We start from the raw sequence: 22,779 nt of genomic DNA on the forward strand, positions 1-22,779 counted from the left end.
GGCATAACTTCAAGATTTGCAAAACACTTTGCATATATTAACTCATTTGATTCCCCACAACAACACTGTGAGATATAGTTCTTTAGAAAAATCACTTTGGCAGCTGGATGGAGGAGGGACTAGAGCAGCAAGAAATTGGAGGCAGGGAGATCATTGTAACATTGCAATGGTCCATCCAAGAGGAGATGAGAGCATGTGCAAAGTGGTGGTTGTGTGAGAGGAGAGAAGGGAAGAATTAGAGAAATGTGAAGGTGAACGTGACAAGATTTGACGACAGATTGGTCATCTGAGTGAGGAGAGTTTTGAGAGAAAAACCATAAATTTTGACTTGGACATGTTGAGTTTGAGATACCTATGGGACATCTAGTTGGAGATGTCCAAAAGGCAGATAGTGATGTGAGGTCAGGAAAGAGATCAGGGATGAATCTATAGATCTGGGAACCATTGGCACAGAGATGATAGTTGAGCCTATGAGAACTGATGATATCACCAAGAGAGATAGTATAGAAAGAAAAGGGACAAAGTCCCAGGAAATCTCGTCTGTCTTAAACAGATGCACATCTTGTACTGGAATATATTCCTCCCCATCACCTGTCCCCAGCCTTATCTTCTCTAGCCCAAATGTGTCCATTTCTTTTGACTTGTCTTCATATGGCAGGGACTCAGGACCCTCCACTACTCTGGTAAGCCTGCTCCAGACACTCTCCAGCTTATCAATGTCCTTCTTAAACCATGGCACCCATAACTGAACACAACTCTCCACCTGAAGTCTGACTAAGGCAGAAGTTGTGGTCTCATATATCTGTGCTCTTTGTCTATTTATCTTGGTTATTAGACCCTTATCAGAGGTATTTGATGCAAAGTTATTTTCCCCAATCAATAGCTTCACTACTTGCATGGATGTTGTTCGTGACTTTTTCAATGTTGTAATTGAAATTACCTGCTTTAAATTTTGTGATTTGAAAATTCTTTCTTTGGTTGAGAACTATCTCCTTAGCTATAGTCCTGACAAGTTCCTGATCTGATTCCTTTCTAATTTTTAATGGCTTGACCTTTAATATGCATTTTGAGCTTGTTGTGGTATATAGGATGAGATATTTGGATCAGTGTTACTTCTGAGTAATTGTGGGTAACAGTTCTATCTATAAAACTGGTCTAATTCTAAACTTAAATTCTTCCAAACAACTTTCCAGTTTTCCCAGTAGTTTGTGTCAAATAGAGTGCTTTCCCCCAAGTAATTTCTGTATTCTCAGATCAATGGAACACTAAGTTGTTGTGTCCAATTGTCTATGATGCTTCTTTATCTAGTCTGCTCCATTGATGTATGTATATCCTTAAAAAAATCTAAGTTGGTGACTTACCTGTGCATCCACATTGGTCTCTTCAGAAAACTTCATTTCCCTTCCTTTTTGAAATTTCCCCCCTTTTTTGTCTTGAATTTCAATCCTAAACATCATTCCATTCCTTTCTTGCTGACTTCTTCTACAGCACAGATTCTTTCTGGGGTGGGGGGGAGGTGTCTGTGAATTTGTCTTTTTCTTTTTAATTTGATAACTGCATTATATGAGAATTAATTTCATTAGTAATCTTATATGTTTTAATTTCATGTATTAAAAAAACTCTTATTCTGAGAAGGGGTCCATAGGCTTCACCATACTGACTGCTAAACTGATCTGTGACCACAAGAGGTTAAGGTTACGAACTCCAATCCTATTGGATTTTAATCTATGAGATTCTACCTATCCTTCCTCGGAACCCTTTGAAATTTACTTTCCTCAAATGTAGGCATCAGTGCCTGATTCATAGTAGGTCTGTTATCAACAAAAGTTCCAAGAAGCTATAAGTGAACCAGAAAAACTTTTTATTAATGGCCTAGCAAGGCCGGATGTCCCACGTGTGGGCTCACCTTACAGAAGGGAGAGCAAAGGTTTTTATTCCTGGGCCTGAATCACAGTTCCCTCCCCTGTTTCCCCATTGGCTGGGTAATGCAGGTTTACAGCCTATCTGGAGTGCCCAATTTCCCCACATGAGTCTCTGCTCCTAATTACTTCTCCCACTCCCCACATTTCCTTGTCAACAACCTACAGTTGTTAACACCCTAGCAGACGAGTATATGCAGAAGCAACATTCCCAACCACATTTCCTACAGGTCCTTCATCAAAGCTTATTACCTGATTGACTTTATCACAAACTGTAGGAGGAAGTGGTCACTTTAAGCCAGTGTCACCATCCTTTATACCCCAGGAACCATCTCATCCCTTTAGTAAGATCAGAATTTCGTTTTCTTTATTCTTTTGGGTGTATAATTATCATTAAGGCAAATCAAGTAGTCATTAACTGTTCTGATTGTGTGTGTGTGTGTGTGTGTGTGTGTGAGTGTGACAGAGAGAAAGAGAGAGAGAGAGAGAGAGAGAGAGAGAGAGAGAGAGAGAGAGAGAGAGAGAGAGTGAGCAGAGGGGTGGGGTAGTAGCAGGGTTGAGGAGAGTTTAGGGGAGGGTGCTCCAGCAGGTATTTGGATAATTGAATCCTCCTAGCACTACTCTATCATGCCTCTGTGCTAAACTTGTGATCTGTTTCCTAAACTCCTTATCTGATTCTTCTCTTTGGTGCAATTGTCTTTAGCGCACTCAAATGACAAAAGGACTTCTATTTCTCCCTCTATTCATCTTCCTGAAGATGTTTTCTATGATACTTCCCACTCTGGTTGCTAGATTTCCCCCATGCATATATGCCCTTTTAGTAGACAATGCTTCCTTTCTCTTGCTTTTCTGAATCTCTCCTGCTTCCCTTGAATGAGGTAACCCAGAGCCATATATTTCAGGCTTGGGTTTCATCCCATCTCCCTTGAGTCTCAGGGATAACTCTAAAGCCAAACTGGTCCTTTAGTTGGGACTTCTAGCCCTTCTTTGTTGCCTAAACTTTGGACATTTGTGCACAGCAAACTTTGTGGTTTTGACACTGACTAGGCATGCCACTTTGTACTAATTACTTGACTTCTCTGGGCCCCAATTGTGCCATATGAAAAGTGAAGGACTTTGGGCAAGCCACCACACCTCCCCCAGGGTGGGGAACCTGTGGTCTCGAAGCTCCATGTGGCCCTCTAGGTCCTCAAGTGTGGCCCTTTGACTGAATCCAAACTTCATAGAACAAATCCCCTTAATAGAAAGATTTGTTTTGTAAAACTTGGAGTCAGTCAAAAGGCTGCACCTAAGGACCTACAAGGCTACATGTGGCCTTGAGGCCTCAGGTTCCCCACGCCTGTGCCCTGCTGTTCTCATCTACCAGCAGCTAGTTAGGTGGTTTCGGTACAGAGCATGGGGGCTGGGAGTTAGAAGACCTGAGTTCAAATTCAGCTTCAGACATTTGTTAGTTGTGTCTGCCTCAGTTTCTGCATCTGTAAAATGGGGATAATAATAACACCTATCTCTCAAGGGAGTTGTGAGGATCTCTCAGAGGGAGTTGTAAAGTGCTTAGTACAGTGCCTGGAACATAGTAGGTGCCATATAAATGTTAGTTGTTATGATGATGATGATGTTTTTGTTTCCATAGTATCCAGCACAATGTCTGACATGCAGTAGGCACGTAATGAATGTTTGCTGATTGCTTTATTTCTCTTCTCTCAGCCCTTCTGTATCCTTCAGTCCCTGAGGTCCTTTCTAGATTTAATAATCAGTGAATTTTGGAATGAACTGCCCTATCAGGCAGTGATTTACCTGTCATTGGGAGTGTAAAAGATGAAGCAGGATGAAAATTTGGGGATGTTTTAGAAGAGACATATGTAGAACATCTGTCTGGATAAGAAGTTGTCTGAAGTCAGATTTAGTTGTATCCAACTCTTCATGACCCCATTTGGGGTATATGGGCTATGAGGGTTTGCTGAGCCCTTTTTAGGGCTGCTCATCCACCTTTAGTGTCCACCTACCACTGACTCTCACCTGTGGCTCCAAGAAGCTGTAGCATGTGTAATGGCCACACCCTAGTAAACTGTCTCTGCAGATGGGCTAAACAAGGTTAAGGGGAACTGATGAATTAGGGGATTGTCTACTCCAAGCATGTGAAGACTTCCTCTAGCAGAATGGGTGGATGAGAACAATTTGTTCCAACAGCCATGAAGGAAGTGGAAGTAGAAGACCCCATGTCCCCTGCATCTTGGGCTGTAACTGCTGGACTTGGATGATTCTGGAAGAGAGAGTGAGGCTGAGGACTTTGCATAACTCCACCTCACTTCAATTCACTTGCAAGTCAAGATGTCACCCTATGATGTCATTAGTCCTCTTCGAAAAACAAAGGACAGACACCATTACCACCAAATCAGATATCAGGATTAAAAAGACAACTATATTTTGATGATTTCTCATTCTTTCATAAAATGAATGATAAAGCATTTATTAAGTACTTACTCTGTGCCAAGTCCTGAATTAGGCACAGTGAATGCAAACACAAGCAAGATCATCTTTGCTGTCAAGGACCTTACATTGTAACAGGGAAGAAAACAAATAAAGGGGAACTAGAAAGGAGGCATAGGGCCAGGATGTGACATGGAAGTCTGATACTAGACAATATAAAGAAAAAAGTTTAGTGACATAAGGACAGAGTCCAGATGGTTCCATTTATTCCACTGACAAAGGGTTGAAAAGGATAATTGGAGTAGAAATAGCATAGTCTGGAAATGGCCGGGAAGTATGAAGTCCTGGTTCTGGGCAAGACAAATGAAAGATCACCCACGAAAGCCCAGAATGCCAGAGGTAGATTCCAGATGTGAGCTCCTCAGGGACAGGGACTTTCTTTTGCCTCTTCTTGTATCCCCAGCACTTCGCACAGCGCCTAGAATAGAATAGGTGATCAATGACTGACTGGTAGCAGAAGGCTGAGGAAGATGGTTGGCATGGAGGCAATATGGTTTGGAAATGTTTAGAAAATGATGTAGAAGGCTGCTTCTGGGCACGAGAAGAAGTCATTATAACATATAATTATATAATACAATACCATATTATATTATATTGTGTAAGAAGTCTATGGCTCAAGCTTGATTTTCTAGTTGTGAGTCTCACTTGAAACCAGGGACAAAAAAAAAATTTTGTACTTTGGGCACTGGTAAAGTTAAATGGAAATTCCTAAATTTTCAAGTAATTTTCAAATCCAATTTCAAATCAAATTTTGGCAAAATAAATGCAACAATTATAAAAATCCATTTCATAAACAACCTAACACAATGGATGGGAATTACTCTATGATTTAAACATCTGGGCAAATCAATTGTAGTCATACACTGTAATAATTCAGCACAAGCTTGTTGAGGGCAAACAGTGTTCCCCCATATGGTTAATTCCAGCTTATATTTCCAAGTTTTTTGCCTATTACTCCCCCTCAGGAGCTCTAGAATCTAGCCAAACTGACATACTTGTGGGTCTCTGGAAACATTGTTCTGTCTCCCACCCTGTGCCTTTTCATAAGCTGTCCCTTGTCCCTAGAATATTTTCTGTTTCATCTCTGCTTCCTGGAACTTCTAGATTCTTCAAGGTTCAACTCAAGCATTGCCTCTTGACATGAAGCCTTTTCTCATTCTTACAATTGTTAGCACCCTCGAAACTATTTCATGTTTATTTCCTACTTATCTGTTATAACCGTTGTTTCTTCCCAGTAGAATTTAAGTCCCTTGAGGGTAGAGACTTTTTCATTTTTTGTTTTCGTATCTCCAGCATCTCAAACAATGCTTGTTATGTAGTCTTGATGAATTGAATTGAATCCAAAGAGAACTTTTTTGAATGACGCATAAAACTGGTTTGGTTTTAAGGATGGAAATATGACTAATGGGCACAAGGTAGAGGTGGATTTCCACTTGATATAAGAAAAAACTTTGTGCTAGCTAGTGAAGTGGTAGATTCACTGTCACTAGGTGGCTTTGAGCAGGGGCTGTGTGTTGCCTTCTAGGACATGGTAGAGAGGATTTCTGATTAGGACAGAGAATGAATTAGGCAATCTTTGAGGCCCTGCCTGCCAGCCGAAGATTCTAAGATTCTGCATTAAGAGGAAAGTGGACTGTTAGCACTAAACTAGCCAAGCTAAAGAAAACAAGACAAAAAACCCCAGAGAGGCAAAATGACCAGTCCTTGATGCTGGCAACATTCGGGCAACATCAAAGATCAGCACTGTCTTTAAAACTCTGCAAAGGAGTCTTAATTCTTGCTAGTTATCATTTAGACTAGCTCCTCCTCAGTGTGTTGAGGAACTTTCTCCATAGTTGTAGCTCCAGGAGATCTGAGTGAAAATACGGTCTTGTGGGACTTGTTTTACTTAGGATTTCTGCCCATACATACAGACTTTTATCATTGAACTATGACCCCCAACATCCAGATTTATGTGTGTCCCACTCCTAGCCAGGCCTGTAGCTTAGATTTGTTTTGTCTTTCACATGCCCAGGAAAATATAGCCAGTACAAGCCCCATCTGTGGTACTTACTAGCAAATCACTTAATTTTTCCAAGTCTTAGGTTCTTCATTATCAAAAGGGACGAAGTAGGGATGCACCAGATTGTGGCAAGCCTGAAATGGCGGCCTTTTATTCATTCCTTGGTGGATGTCTCTCTGGTATCCATCTCAGTCCCTAAGATGCTGGCAACATCCTAACACTATAAGGCCATCCCCTATCCTGGCTGTCTGGCTCAGTTTTATTTCTTCACTGTCTTTGCTTGCCTGGACAATTTGTTCCTCACTGTGATGGTCCAAGACTGCTTTGTGGCCATTTGTCACCCTCTGCACTGTGTGGCCATCATGCACCCTCAGCTCTGAAGCCTGCTGTCTTGGACCATCAGTATTCTACATTCTCTCCTTCATAGTCCAATGGTGATGCAGTTATCCTGCATAGACCATGAAATCTGTCACTTCTTTCATGATCTCCTTTGAATTGTTAAGCTTTCCTGTTGAAAAACTCATCAGCACCTTTTTATGTACTATGAACAAGGGGTTATCCTGCTTGGCATTTCCCCCCCTCTAAGCCACCATTCATTCTTATACTCAGATTTATTCTATTTTATTAGAGTCCCATCACCTGGGGAATAAGCATAAAGCTTTTTCTACCTGTGGGTCTCACCTCTTTGTTGTTTCACCCTTCTGTGGCCCAGGGCTTGGAGTACATCTGAGCTCCTCATCTACTCATTCCTGGAAGAATTCAGTTGCCTCAACAATGTACACTGTGGTCACTCCCAAGCTAAACCCTTGCATTTATAACTTGAGGAATCAGGATGTAAAGGATGCCCTGAGGAGGGTGATGGGCAGAACTGCTTCTTCTCAGTGATGGGGTATAGCCCTGGGCCTACAACTATGGTTTTGATAACTGTGACCAAATACCTAGCAGGCAGAAGTCTTGGATTCCCAGCATGAGGTCTAGGACCCTTCAGGACTATAATGTCTTGTTACCTCTTCTCTCTTTGACTGTAGTTTACATTGGTTATCTATCTTATGGCCTCTATTCCTGGAGCTTCTTTAGTATCACATCAAGGTTTGACATCCCCTCCTTCAGCAGAACATCTGGTGTTTGTTGTTGTTGTTGTTTGGTCTAGGCAATGAGGTTAAGTGACTTGCCCAAGGTCACACAGCTAGTAAGGGTCAAGTGTATGAGGCTGGATTTGAACTCAGGTCCTCCTGACTCCAGGGCCAGTGCTCTATCCACTGCACCACCTAGCTGCCCCACATCTGCTTTTTTTTTTAAAGCTCTATACATCATTAGATGACCTGGGTTCCAATGCTCAGCCCATTAGTTATGTTAGCAGTTTGTCCCTGGGCAAGTTAAAGTTCCTGAGACTCAATTTCTTTATTTGTGCAATGGAGATCAGAGTACTTTCTCTGGTTGTTTTTTTTTTCCTTTTCGTGTACATCAAATGATACAGTATATGAATAAGTATAAACAGAAAAATGCTACACTGATTTAGGAAATCCGATCAGAAGCATTTGTTAAACCTTACTGTATATAAGATATTATGTTAAATACTGTGAATACAAAAGCATAAGTTCCCTCCTTCAAGGGCCTTACATTCTACTGGGGTATATAACATCAAATTATTAAACCCTCTGAATAAGGGGATATGAATGAGAAGGAAAGTTTCCATTTGTAGAAATGGGGATTTAGCACAAAGATGAAGATTTCCTCTTTTTAAAAAATTAAGCATATTCCAAGTCATACCCCTAGATTTATATGCAGCCATCACTGATAATGGAAAGTCAGACTGTGAAGTCATGTGAAGTCAGAGCACCATCTGGTGGCCACATTTTTAATATACTCCCATACCAGGTAAATTAGTAAGTTATATATTATATTATAAGATTTTATATATTATATAATATTATTAATGTATTGCACATTATAATATAATACACTATAGTAAATATGCTATACTACATTAATGAGTTGTATATTATAAGATTTTATATATTATGTAATATTGTTAATATATTATAATATATACCAATAAATATACTCTACTGTATTATATTAATTAAGGAGTTATATGTTTAATTGGTTGCCTTCTGCCCTCTGTTGAGGACAGAAAACAGGGCAATAAGCTATGTGTGGGTGGATAGATCTCTGGCAGCTCTGCCATGTGCATACCTGGCACCTACCACCCATACTATGTCACACATGAAATTAGTGTACATGCAGAATGCCACGGGAGGCATATTCAAGCTCGTATAAGCCATGATGAAATTGCTCCATTTAGTTTCATCAAAGTCTAATTTCCCTATCACTTTAATTTGTACCAAATTCAAAATTCACAGAATTGAATCTATAATGACATTTACAAAGCTATCCTTTTCCTGGAAAGAAGGGCTCAGATTCTTGACTCAGACATATACACTGTTGCACAAATTCACAGAGATCTTAACCTCTGACAAATTATTCTATGTATAATGTAACCTTCCATGTTGGCCATGCAGAAGGAGAAATGTAGTTACTTAGAATTCTAAATAAAAGAACTTTAAGTGCCAAATTGAAAGAACTCCTGAGTCCATACTTCCAGCTGTCTGTACTTTCTGAAAGCTTTTCTTTCACTGGGATTAGTAACCAATCCTACCTTTTCACCCACTGAGTCAGCAACCTGATAAATTTTTTCAACATCTTTTGTATTTGGCAGTTTGCTTAGGAAAGGAAATCTTAAATTCTTTTTAAAAGTGGATTTTATTAATATCCTTTATCTTCACATCAACAACCTTTCCTTCTGTATTCCTCTACCTCCCCTTCCCAGAAAGTCATCCTTTATAACAAAGATTGTGTGTGTGTGTGTGTGTGTGTGTGTGTGTGTGTATGTGCGTGTGAGTGAACAGAGAGCTGGTCTCAAAGCCTCCAACACATCCTGGCTGTGTGACCCTGGGCAAGCGATCACTTAACGTCTCAGTTCTCCAGGTAACTCTCTAACATTGAAGTTTCAGAGAAGGTGTTGACCTACACAGTTCCCTCACAGGGAAGTCCCTATGCTAATGAAACCACGGACCCAGTATCCCCCCCTCCATCCCCTATGTGATCTGAGAAGAAGAAAATGACAAAGTAAGGGTTTAGTAATATTCAGTTTGCAAATAAATAAAGAATTAAAATAAAAAGAAAACTTACTGTTCTTACTCTATTTAAATGACAAGTCAAGGTATTAAAGAACAGAGAAGTTTTGAGGAAAAGTTGTATGGGTATTAGGCCAAAGTCAAAGTGCTTTGGTGCTCCACCCACCATAAGGCATAGGATTCAATTGTTTTCGTTTAGTCATTTAATCATGACCCCACTTGGGGGTTCTCTTGGCAGAGATAATAGAGTGGTTTGCCATTTCCTTCTCCAGCTCATTTTACAGATGAGGAAACTGAGGCAAGCAAGGTGAGGTGGCTTGCCCAGGGTCACACAACTAGTAAGTATCTTAGGTCAGATTTGAACTCAGGTCTTCCTGACTCCAAGGCCACTTGGAGATTCTTGACTGTACCTCACAGGAATTGAGATCCCCTCCCTTTTTATCCTTCTCACTTTACTGTACCCATTCCCTTGATGGCAAGGTGAAGCCAATAACAAAATCACAGTAATCACAAAATTTCTTCTTCCACTCCCTCACGTGTTGGTACAGATCATGCAACTGGACACAGAACTGTTATCTCTTTAAGTAGGACTATTTTAAGTTTCCTCAGAATGCGTGTGACAATGTATTAAAAACCAAATACCTATACAAATCTGTGCCCATTCTGTTTACTTGAATTGGAACAGTGAGAGTGGGGAGAATGGACCCAAAGAGGAAGCAAAAATAATTTACAGAAGATTTTAAAATAGAGTCACCAAGTCCATTTGCATATGGAGTTCCGGTGTAAGCTGACTAGGGGTTTGAGCCGCATAATTAGACTTCATTAGGGGGAAAAAGAGAACACCTTTGGGAACAGTCTCTTGAGATTTGAGTCAATAAAAAGTCAACAAGCATTTATTAAGCACTTACTATAAACCAAGCACTGCTCTAAGTGCTGAGAAGACAAAACCAAGCAAAAATACAGTCCTGCCTGAGCTTACTTTCTAATGAGGAAAATACCACATATAAGGAAGAAGAAAAGTGGTGGGAGAGGGTAGCGTCATGGGGGTGTTTTGGCAAAGTCCGGAGAGTCAGAAGCACATTCAGGATAGGAAGGAAGAATGGATTGACTGATGCCTTTTCTCAAAATGGAGGTTCTGGGAGGAAGTCATAAAGGGAAGGCAGGTAGCTGGGGTGTAGGGATCTTCCAAATGAAAAGGCAACTGGAGGATGGTGGTGTATTCCACAGTAAGTAGCAGTCCTGGGACCTTGAAATGGTTAAGCAAGAGAGTGCAGCAGGGACAGGTTTTTTTTTTTTCCCTTTTAGCACTGGGTTTGACAGGAAAGCCCATATGTGAAAGGGAGTTAGTCACTTTGAAATCTTCACCCCATGAAAGGGAGGGGGAAGTACATAGATGAGAAAGAAAGCCGTTCCTCTGTGAAGGGAGAATAGAAAGAGTTGGTCCCCTGCTCAAGCTAAGGGTGGTTGACAGCTCAGATTACCTTTTGTGCCAGCGCCACCTAGTGGGTTCTACAAGCATACTCAAATCTTCTCAGGCATGTTACATTTGGCACTCTTCCTGAGGTAGGAATTATTTGCCCTTTGAAGTCCTTTTTGGCTCTGGGATCCTGCGTATGACTCCAAAATATCTATATCCAGTCATGTTCTCTTTCCTGAGCTCTGCTTCCACATCACCAACTTCCTTCCGTGTGGCCAACTCAAACTTATGTCCCAAACAGAACAGTCTATTGGAAATATAACATATCCCCGTAAACTTGCCTGTCCCACAAACACCTTCTTTCTGTTGAGGGCACCATTCTGCCATTTACACACATTCACAGCCCCAGTGATATGCCTGATTCTTGGCTGTCCTCCATTCACCATACTCAGAGGTCAAGCCTTATCAAGTTTACCTCCACAATATCTGTCATATTCACCTACTTTTCTGCTTTCACTTGGCCAATACCTATATTCAGGTCCTCATCAGTTATTACCTGTATTGTTGCCCGCAACCAGATTGTACACCAAACGGAGAGGCGTGAAATAACTTATGACATGGGCCAGGCGGAGTGGAATTACTGACTCAGTTTATTCATCAGGGCACAGAATATATAGGGAAGATCTAGCCTAACTTCAAAGAGTCCTCCCCGTGAGATACTCTCCAGAACATCTGCTGAGTATGTAACAATCATGAATTTCCTCCTTATCAGGGTTCCTAGATTGGGCTGTAGATTCCAAGGTTTTCCCAGGCTCCTTGGCATCACCTGCATAGAGGAGTAAATATGTAAATCTAAGGTTCAAAGAGAGAGAAAGAATATCTCAGAGACCTCAAAATTAGGAAGGAAGTGGGGAGCCGTACCACTTAATCAGCGAGCCCTTATCAGACTCTTAAGATCGGCCCTCAACACTGTATCAGTTCAATAGTCTTCTACTTGGCTTCCAAGTGGCCAGTTCCTTCCCCATCACATCTAAAATACATCTTCTACAGTCTGACAAAGTATTTTCCTAAGATACAGGCCTTACCATGACATTCTTATGCTTAAATGACTCTCTATTGCCTTTAATATCCTAAAAGGCTCGGCAGTTTTTCATAGTCTGGCTCCAGCCTACCTTTTCACGGTTATTTCATATTATTCCTATGCCCTCCCTATCCCCCAGGCATCATTTGTCCACAAAAGTTCCAACCCACCCCCTCCTGAGGTAGGAAAATGGTCCCTTCAAGCACAAAATCCGCACAGACAATATCCAATACGTGGTCTCCCATTTTCACTGAATATCTCTCTTCACCCAAAGGAACATTCATCAATGGAACAAACCCCTCCCACTACTAAAACAAGGACTCCTTCTTTCTCCCTCCTTTTCAGTCTTTCCCTCTTTCCTACTCACTCACTCTCTTGTAGGCTTTTCTCTTCCTGAAAGATCACAGAAGTCATCTTCTTCTAGATTGTCCTTCACCTCAGTATATTTGGAATCTGTTGTGGTTCCATGCTCTTCTCAAATTCCACAGCGTCCTCTGTCTCATCAAGTGTTGAGTCATTTTATTTTATTTTTTTTCATGCAGCATTTATTCATACAGCCTTGAACTCATTTACTGCATCTGGAAGCCATACTTTCTTTTACTGTTAATGTTTTCCTTATTGATTTATCCATTTATGTTTGAGGTCTTTGAGTTTTCTTCCTCATGAGATCTTTGATAATTTCAGTCTTTTTCCTCTTATTTTCTCCCATTGCTTACTTTTTGACTCTCTCCCCTCTGATGGTGATTTTTTCTGGGAGCGTGTAAGCCTCCTCCCATCTTGAGTGATTCATGGTTCACCTGCTTAGATCTTTACCCTAAATGACTTTTGAGGGGACAGAACTGTCCTCTGTTGAATGCTGGGTTCTTTTCTTCAGGCTTAGTAGAATGACACAGCCCTACTCAGCACCCCCCCCCACACTGTCTTTTTCCCTTCCCTGTATTCCCCAATTCTCTAGCTCTGCAGTACAAAGCATTTCCATGCTAATGTTACTGCAGTGGGGGATGATTTCTGTCAGTTGGAGTTTGGATCTCTGAGACTATTGGAGAATGAAGTTATGTTCTATTTCAAGCCCAGACACACATCCTTCCTTGTCCCCTTGGTGTCTCTGCCCTCCAACGGAGATCTTCTGTAGCATAGAAAAATGTCATGGCACTGGCTTCAGAGAGGCCCAAGCCAACTTTCACACTCTGGAACCTGGATCTCCTCAGCACTGAAAGGAAGTAGAGGGTATTGGGGCTGAGTTTTGTTGTAAGATAAGTCTAGCTGCTGGTAGCATGGTGGAGAATGGGGCACTGTGTGAGCTTGAGTTGGGCCTTTTTAAACTTTCTTTTGGGTTCCTGGTGCCCTAGGCCATGGAAGCAGCTAAAGTTGCTTTATCTTTAGTATAAATTTTCAATTTTGCAGAGGTCAGATAGTTTGTGGGGATCAGAGAAAATATCAGTCTTCCATCATTGTTGGTCATGTGTTATCCTTATTATGGTCATGAATATCAATGGAGGAATAGCAATGCTGTAAGAAGTGTTCCATAACCGTAATCTGGGTGCAGTGGGTGATCCATTTTTTTTATTACCCCTTATCCATTTTGATTCATTTACTCAGGCAGCTTGGAGGCATAGAGGGTAGAACTCTAGACTTGGAGTCGGGAAGAGCTATCCTACTCCAGACTTAGTAGTTATGTGACTGGGCAATCACTTAACTGCTTTCAGCCTCATTTTCTGAGTCTAACTTATAGGATACTTAATATTAGTAGTAATAGCTAAGATTTTATAGCACTTCAGGGTCAGGAAAGCACTGTATAAATAGTGTTTCATTTGATCCTTGCAACAACCCTGGGAGGGAGCTGCAATTGTTATTTCCATTTCATAGATGAAGAAACTGAGGCAGAAAGAGGCTAAATGAATTGCCCAGAGTCATCCTTGTTTTAGACCAGATTTAAATTCAGGATTTTGTGATTCTAAGTTCAGCACACTATCCACTGAACCTAAGTTCTCATTCAGAAACTGGGAGACTCAATGCGTTTTCAACAAGCATTTAATGTGCAAATGCTCTGGGCAGAGCCTGTATTTGCCACCAAGGAAATGCAGAAATTTTAAATAAAAACATATTCTAGATATGTTAGGAATAAGAATTTTTAAAAGCCATAGAAAGAAGGAGTATTTGATCTAATACTATTTTTGCAGAGAAGATGGTGGGATGCAGACTCAGTGGTAAATACATGGATTAGGAACTGCGTGATGTTCAGATTCCATGAGTAGTTATTATGGTAGTTAGCATGTATATAGTGCTTGGTATTTTGCAAGGTAGTTTACATTTATTATTTAATTAATATTAATATAACATGTTAATATACTAATTAATTCAATCCTCAAAAAATCCTGTGAGGTAGGTGCTATTTTTAATTCTCATTTTAGAGATGAAGAAACAGAGGTGTAAGAGGTTAAGTTGCTTGACTAAGGACATACAGGCAGTAAGGGTCTGAGGCATGAGTGAACTTAGGTCTTCCTGACTCTAAGTCCTGTGCTCTATCCACTGCAACATCTTGTTGTTAATGGTTCAGTGAATGGCAGGAAGTCTCCAATAGATTGTCCAGGCATCTATGCTGGCCTTGTGGCATTTAACTTTTTTTTTTTTATCAATGGTTTGGATAAAGGTCATAAAAATCTGCAGATGACACATAAAGCTGCCAAGGATAACTAACACATTGGATGAAAACCAACAAATGCAAAAAAAGATTTTGACAGTTCAGACCACTGGACCATTTCTAAGATGAAATTCGGTAGGGATAAATGTGAAGTCTTATATTTGCATACAAAACTTCAATTTACCGTAATACAAGATGGGAGAATCATAGATAGCAGATGATCTGAGAAAAAGACCTTAGGGTCTTAGTGGGCTCCAAACTCAATATGAATTGAACACTATGATGTGGCAACTGCCAAGGCTAATGCAACTGAGCTACATTAAGAAGGCACAAGTTGTAAGATTAAGGACATGTCCATCTCTCTGTACTCTGCCCTCATCTGACCTCATCACGAATATTATGTTTCATTCTGGATACCAGGGTTCCAGAAGGACATTGACAATTTGGGGAGCATGCAGAGAAAAACAAGTAAGATGGCGAAAGGATTTGAATCTATATCACATAAGAACTGATGGATGGAACTAAGAATTTTTTGCCTTTTGAAGGAGAGACTCAATTGGGGAATAATAGCCATTTTAAAGTATTTGAATGTCTGCCATATGGAAGAGGGATTAGACTTGCTCTGTTTGGCCCCAGAGAGAAAGATCAGGAGCCACCAGAGTTAAAGGGTGGAAGTTGCAAAGAGGTAAATTTAGTCTTGATGATAGGAAAGATTCCCATACAATTAAAATTGTCCCAGAGTGGAATGTGTGGCCATCCTAAGGTAGACTGTCCATTAGAAAACTTCAAGTACAGAAGGAAAGAAGATTTGTTGGGTATGTTATAGAAAAGATTACTCCTTTTAGGTGTGGGATGGTCTTTGAGGTCCCTTCCAACTCCAAAATTCTGTGATTCTCTGATACTGAGTGTTTGAGATCATCAACAGAGAGAAAATAAAGAGAGGCTGTTATTGTTCATCCTTCCTTCTTGAAGAGGACCAATAACATCAAGGGTGATGTCTCGACTTAGACATGAATTGGATTGAAGTGAGACAGAGCTATGCAAAGTCATCAGCCTCACACTCTCTTCCAGAGCTATCAGAGTCCAGTGGCAAGACATAGGTCAAGATGACTAGTGATGGTCCCAAATGCAGTGGGGGACCTTGCCTTTTTAAGTTAAGGTCTTTCCCAGATCTCAGTTTTCATAGAGGGAGAAATGATGAGTCTAAGCTCAGAAACTTGGGCAGAATGCCCACAATGAGGTGAGGGACCAGGAGGAGGCACAGGTGGGCAGGGAAGGAAACAGAAAAGAATCAGTCAGAGACATAGGAGAAACAATAGAGCTGTGCCAAAAAACAGAAGGTAAAAAGGAAGCCATGATACAAAATGAGGACTGATTAAGTAGGACAAAAGCTCGGATTTGGTGATTTGAAGAGAGGAATTTCAATAGAGTTGTGAATATAAAAGTTGGATTGCATGGGCATAGAGAATGAGTGAATGGGAGATAAGGAACTGGTCACTACTTTTTAAAGAAAATGGGCAGTGCTTAGCTTAAGATAACAGGTCAGGAAGAGGTTTTTATTAGGTAGTGCAGAATTGAGCATGTTTGTAAGCAGAAGCCAAGTAGCCAGTAGAGGAGGAAAGACTTAAGATGTAAAAGGAGGGTGGATGGAATTGGGAAAAAAAAAAAACTCAAGCAGAAGTCCAGTGAGTGAAAGTATTCCCTTAGTATTATACCATACCCAAGTACTGTGATCTGTTTCAGGAAATCATCTAATTCTTCTTTCTGTCCAATCATCCATTAGTGTACATAATGACAAAATGGCTTCTATTTATAGATCCATTGATGTTTCTTTCAATGCTTTCTACTTTGCTTCTTGATTCTGGCACCCAGATTTCTTTACTAAGAGTATATCTAGAGTATATACTAGAGTATATAATACACAGTGATACCGTACCCCACATTTTGCATATGCTACATCTTTTAAATAGGACATCATTTTTAGAGCCATATTTTAGTCATAGATTTTACCCTACCAAGTGTCACGGAAACATTTGAGGTCAAATTTGCCTCTTTGCATTAATACCTCCCATTTATCATCTGTGTTGGCCACACTTTGGCATTTCTTAATTGACATTTAAGGAAATGAGTCTTGTTCTTTCTCGAGTGAGACCGAAATTTGGAGTGATTTAACTGCTATTGCTCCTATTTTGGCACAATTTTCTTTCATATATGTCTTTGTGGAGAGACATACTGCCATACCTTCTCCCTTCTTTTTGCTTTTCCTATGTAGCCTCTGAGGGCAATATTAGTAAGAATAAATAGCAGTTATGGGGAGGTAGATTTTTACTCAGTCTAATGAAGAATTTTCTCACAACTAAATCAATCAGTCAAATAGTGAGAATGGCTAATTATTGAGTAAGAAGTTATCTTTAACCGAAAGAGTTCAAGCAAAAGATGGATGATCATTTTTTCAGGGATATTTTAGGTCTAAAGAGGATTATTTCATTATTTAAGAAGCTGGAGTAGAGGACCTCCCAGATATCTCCTATGAGTTTGGAATTCATAAGAGAGAAAGAGAGAGAGAGCCAAGGATGAGTCAATTCATATCAAGCATTCATTAAATGCCTACGTTGTCCCAGGTATTGAGTTAGGTGCTTTGGATGCAAAAACAAATATGTGACAGTCTCAAGCCCTAACAGCTTATTTTCCACAGGACCAGGGGAAATTCAAGATGTTTACAGAAATAAATATTATCCAGTAAATTTGGTGGGAATGGGGGATAACACTAACTGTTGGGGAAATCAGGAATTCTTGTTGGATTTAGCACTTGAAGTCAGCCATAAATGGAGCTGGGAATTGAAGATATAGAGATAAGTATGGGCTTGCCTCTGTTCCATGCATGGGAAACTGCCTTTGTCAAGGCTCTGAGGCAAGAGATGCAACATCATTACAGGTAGTTGAGTTCAACAGCAATGTAGAGTATGTTGAGGCAGTTATGTGAAATCAGACTGGGAACATATGTTGGACTTAGATTATGAAGGGTTTTAAATGTCACAGGAGATGAAATTTTAGCCATAATAGGGAGCTCATGAAGCATCTTAAGCAAAGTAGTGAAATCTCAGCGCCATGTTTGGGGGAAATGATGACAAAGATGACCACAAAAGCAATTGAATTTTGAACAGATGTACCCATTCAATTCATTGTCAAATGGAACTGATCATAGTTTCTCAGAGGCCATGTCATCAGAGCTCCAGTTTTTCCAGGTCAACTAAAGTAGAAAGACTTTATCTATGGCATCAGGCAAAGGACAAAGAGGCTTATCACGAGAGGGCTGGCTACAATGTGATGATTTTTTTTTAACCACAGCAATTCATAATCACCATCTATAAAGACATGGAGGAGTTGAGACCTAGACTCTAAATAATAAAATCACATGTTAATTTTCTCTAATTTTGTCTTTCTTTCCTGAAGCTATATAATATTTAACAATTTACAAAACACTTTCATATGCAGTATTTGATTTGATGTACAGAGAAAAAATGTTTCTGGTTGTTAGGGCAGGTCTTCCAATTCCCATCTCAGAAATGACAAATTAAGAGACAATGATATAAATGACTTGGCCAAGGGCACACAGCATGTAAGTGCTATGCTGAGGACTAAATCCTGTCTTTTCACTCCATTTCCAGCACTTTTTTGAGCTGAAAATGTCATGAGGAAGCAGGAAGTATTCAATCTGATGTAATTATGGTGGAAACACCAGGAATAGAGGCCATAAAGAATGATATCAAGGTCATTTACAGTCAACAAGAGCAGAGCGAGCCAGTAAGATAGGAACCTTGGTATTCATCAGCCAACATTTATTAAGCACCTAATACGTGCCAGGCACTTTGCTAAGTTTTGGGGATACAAAATGAGGCAAAAATAGTCCCTGACCATAAGGATATTACAATCTAATGGAGGAGACAACATGCAAACAAATATATACATACAAGCTATACACAGGAGTAGTAGGAAATCATTAACACAAGGAAGTGAGTAGAATTAAGAGGGGTTGAGAAAGGGTTCCAGTAAAAATTGGATTTTTAAAAAATTTGTGACTTAAATGAAACAAAAGAAGCCAATAAATAGAGTTGAGTAGAGAGAGAATTCCAGACATGGTGGACAGCCCAAGAAAATGCCCAGAGCCAAGAAATTGAGTGTTTTGTTCACGAAACAGCAAAAAGGCTAATGTACATGGAACCAAGAGTTGGTGGTATGGAGTAAGGTATTAGAAGACTGGAAAGGTAGAAAGGGTCTAGGTTACAGGGATTTGAATGTAAAACTGATGATTTTGTATTTGACCCTGGAGCAATAGAGAATCCCTGGCATTCATTGCTTGGGAGGGGTGACAGGGTCATACCTGTATTTCAGGAAAATCACTTTTGTCCCTAAATGGAGAATGGATTGGAGTGGTGGAGAGAATTGAGGAATCCAAGATTTCTGCCTCTCAACATTTTCCTCAGAAGTGCCAGTGTCTTATTCCAAGGACCAGGAATCAGCCCTTCACTGAGAGGTGGCTGTTCTGCTAATGAGCCTCCTAAGGGCATCTTTTATATCCTTATTCCTTAGAGTATAGATGAAGGGGTTCAACATGGGAGTGACCACAGCATAGATTGCTGAGGCCACTGTGTTCTTCCAGGAAGAGGGGGTAGCAGAGGAGCTCAAATATACTCCAAATCCCGTGCCATAGAATAAGAAAACAACAGAGAGGTGAGATCCGCAAGTAGAAAAGGCTTTGTGCTTACCCCGAGCAGATGGGACTTTCAAAATGGAAGAACATATTTGACTATAAGAGAAAAGGATCCCTGTGAAGGGAAGAATGCCCAACAGTCCAATAATAACATATATCAAGATCAAATTGATGAGAGTGTCAGAACAAGAGAGTTTCAGAACCTCAGCAAGATCACAAAAGAAGTCCTGAATTTCATGGTTTGTACAGAAGGAGAGCTGTGTTACCATCAGGCTGTGAAGAAGGCAGTTTAGAAGGCTTATTATCCAGGAGAGCAGCACCAGCAGGCCACAGAGCCGAGGGCTCATGACGGCTGCATAGCGTAGAGGGTGACAGATAGCCACAAAACGGTCATAGGCCATTGCAGTGAGGAGGAAAATGTCCATATCAGCAAAAACAATAAAGAAGGACATCTGGGCAAGACAGTCAGCATAGGAGATGGTCTTATTTTGTGTCAAGATGCTCACCAGCATCTTGGGGACTGTCGTGGTTACCACACATACATCTACAAATGACAAGTTGAAAAGGAAGAAGTACATGGGGGTGTGGAGGTGAGAGTCAGAGCCAATGGCCAACATTATGAGCAGGTTTCCAACCACTGTGACCAAATGCATGCCCAAGAACAGCGCAAAGAGGGGCCCCTGCTCATCTAGTTTTTCAGAAAATCCCAGGAGGATGAATTCAGTGAATTGTGTTTGGTTTCCTGGTAGCATGGGGCTGACTTTTCTGCTGGGAAAAAGAAATAAGAGCACGACATGAAAATACAATTATTTTCATACATGAAATGGAGAGAACTCTGACTCTGACTTAAAATCTCTGAGTTCTGTCCCTCTCTCTGCCACTTTGTGATCTTGGACAAGTCACTATTTACACATTTCATCTCCAGTGAAAGATGAAGGACTTACACCTAATGACCTCTAAGATTACTTTGAGTTCAGATAGTCTAAAACATGAACCACAACATTTAGAAATGAACGTTTTAAGAATCCCATCTGAAATTTACCCTAAAGGTCAACAACCATTGAGCCCTGGGATAAAGAAGGAGATACCATGGGCAGGGCAGGACTATTCCTGCAGACAAAAGCAAAGAGAGAGGACAGGGATCTCAAATGAATGAAGGTTTGGGCCATCCATTCTTCAACAGAAATCATAAAATCACATAGAAGTGGAAGGGACTTCATAGGACACATAAGACAAAACTATACCCCACAAAAATCCTGGCACAAAAATATACCTGGCAAGTGGGCCTTTCCTTGAAGACTTCCATACAAAGGAAACCTCTTGGCTTCCTGAGGCAGCCTATTTCACTATGGTTTTGCTCTCACTTTCCTTTCTATTGAGCCAAAATATGCCTGTTTTCGAGTTCCATCCAATGCCCTCATTCCACCCTCTGAGTGCTTACAGAACAAATCCCTTTTCTCTCCCACATAACATCCCTTTGAATATGTGAAGACCATGAGCCCATATTGCATGTTTTCTCTCCTTTAGGCCAAGCAACTCTAGTTCCTTCAGCTGATCTACATAGCCCTTCACCATTCTGGTTACTCTCCCTTGCATCCTCTCTAGATCATCAATGTCCTTTCTAAATTGTGGTCCCCAGAATGAAGTACAGAATTTCAGATGAGGTCTGATTATGTTCAAAGACAATGGGATGATCATCTCTTTCTTACTGGAAGCTCTGACTCCTCTAATGTAGGTTGTTTTCTTTAGGTTATTTTGTCTGCCATATAGCTGCTGACTCATAATGAGTTTACAATCCACTGGAAACCTCCTATGCATTTACAAATGCATAATGGTCTTGTGTGTTGGGGGAAGGTGTTCTGAGGGTTGTGTGCATTTTCCTTTCTTATATGCTGTAGTGCATGAGATCATCCTTTTAGCATTTTATGATCTTGTGTTGCTAAGGCTCCCCTGTGATAGCTTAGGGCTGGGCTGTATATGTGAAAGGGCACCTCTTTGAGACTCTGCCCCATTAGCCTTGAAAGGGTTTTGGGAGCTCCGGGCAATGACTCCTTCGAGTTCTGACTCTATTCTCTAGTCCCTTTAAACTGAGACATTGTACATTCTAAATCCCATCCTAGCTGGCAGTATGTTTTAAGTTCCTTTCCTATGATCCATGTCGTTTTGAAAAGGAAAAAAAAAAAACCTCACAGGAGCACATGGGCTAGGCCAACAATAGTGTAGATGGAAGGGCAATCAATGTTTAAATGGGTCTATTCAGTCCAGGAAGGTATTTCTAGAAAGAATGGAGTCAGGTCTGAGACTTTGGGGTAGACTTAACAACTTCAAACTTTTTCAGGGCTACTTGGTGTGTTCTTTATATTAACAAGCAAAGTCAGGAACAGTCTGAGTAAAAGAGACAGGATTTCTAGAAGGTGAATCCCTCTGAGAATTCTAGAAGCACTGAACCTCAGAACTGAAGTGGACCCCAGAAGTTATTTAGTTGAACCGATAGCTAAATAAGAATTCTGTCTATATGACCCATGGAAAATGTGATGTAGCTATGAAAAACACATACTGAGGTCTTCCTATATGGTTAGGCAGGCAGTACACATTTATTAAAAATTTTCCATGTGATAGACACTGTGCTAGGTGTTAGGGATGCAAAAACAAGAAATAAGAGGGGTGAGGCAGGGAAAGGGAAGGTACTACCAGTAGAAGGGCATAGAGACAGAGCCTGGAGACTCAGAGGCATAGACAGGAGGAGAACAAAGAGGGACAAACCTGAGTTCTTTCGTGAAATGATGAATTCCCTGAAGGAAGTCACCAATGGGAAAAGGAGGGTGGCATCTGGGAATGATGCTCCTGGGTACTGAGTCATGACTTTGAAATTTGCTGAGTCAGAAACACAGCAGAAAGGGTGATGAAAGGCCATTTTACAGATCAAAAGTCATTATCCAACTGCTGCTTGATGTTCTCCCATGAGCAGGAACCCACCACCTCCTGAAAGAACCCATTCCACATTTGGAAAGCTCTAACTGTAAGAAGTTTGTTTGCTGGTTTGTTTGTTTTCTAAGATCAAGTCCAAATTTGTCTTTTTGCCATGTCCTCTCTTGGCTAAGGAAAACAGGTCTTGCTAGTCATTCAAATACTTAAAGATAGCTACTGCTCCAGAAGAGGTGGGAGTAGAGGACATATCTATTATGGGCAGATACCTTGAAACCCAAAAGAGAATACTTGGAGACATGAAGAAAAGCAGTTTTTTCCCCTCATTTTTGGGGTAGTGTTGGTTGTAGTAGCAGGACTAGAGCCTGCTGGAGTTGACAGCAAGTAAGAGAGAAGAATCCCCCAGAAAGATTATCATGTCCAGGCTAAAGGAAGTCTGTGCCAATTCATACTTGGCTT

General features: G+C 40.6%; 1 protein-coding gene and 1 pseudogene across 1 annotated transcript; one reads left to right on the forward strand and one right to left on the reverse strand.

The window, feature by feature from the left end:
* The first annotated feature begins 4,108 nt into the window (after positions 1-4,108).
* LOC110196164 (olfactory receptor 7C1-like) lies at positions 4,109-7,898 on the forward strand (annotated as a pseudogene).
* An 11,310-nt stretch (positions 7,899-19,208) lies between these two features.
* On the reverse strand, positions 19,209-20,147 carry LOC110196154 (olfactory receptor 7C1). The gene has a single exon (XM_020969285.1). The coding sequence runs from the start codon at positions 20,145-20,147 to the stop codon at positions 19,209-19,211; it is 939 nt and encodes a 312-aa protein (XP_020824944.1).
* Positions 20,148-22,779: the final 2,632 nt, after the last annotated feature.

Source organism: Phascolarctos cinereus, unplaced genomic scaffold, assembly GCF_003287225.1.
Source record: "Phascolarctos cinereus isolate Bilbo 61053 unplaced genomic scaffold, phaCin_HiC Scaffold_4;HRSCAF=312, whole genome shotgun sequence".
Taxonomy (NCBI): Eukaryota; Metazoa; Chordata; class Mammalia; order Diprotodontia; family Phascolarctidae; genus Phascolarctos; species Phascolarctos cinereus.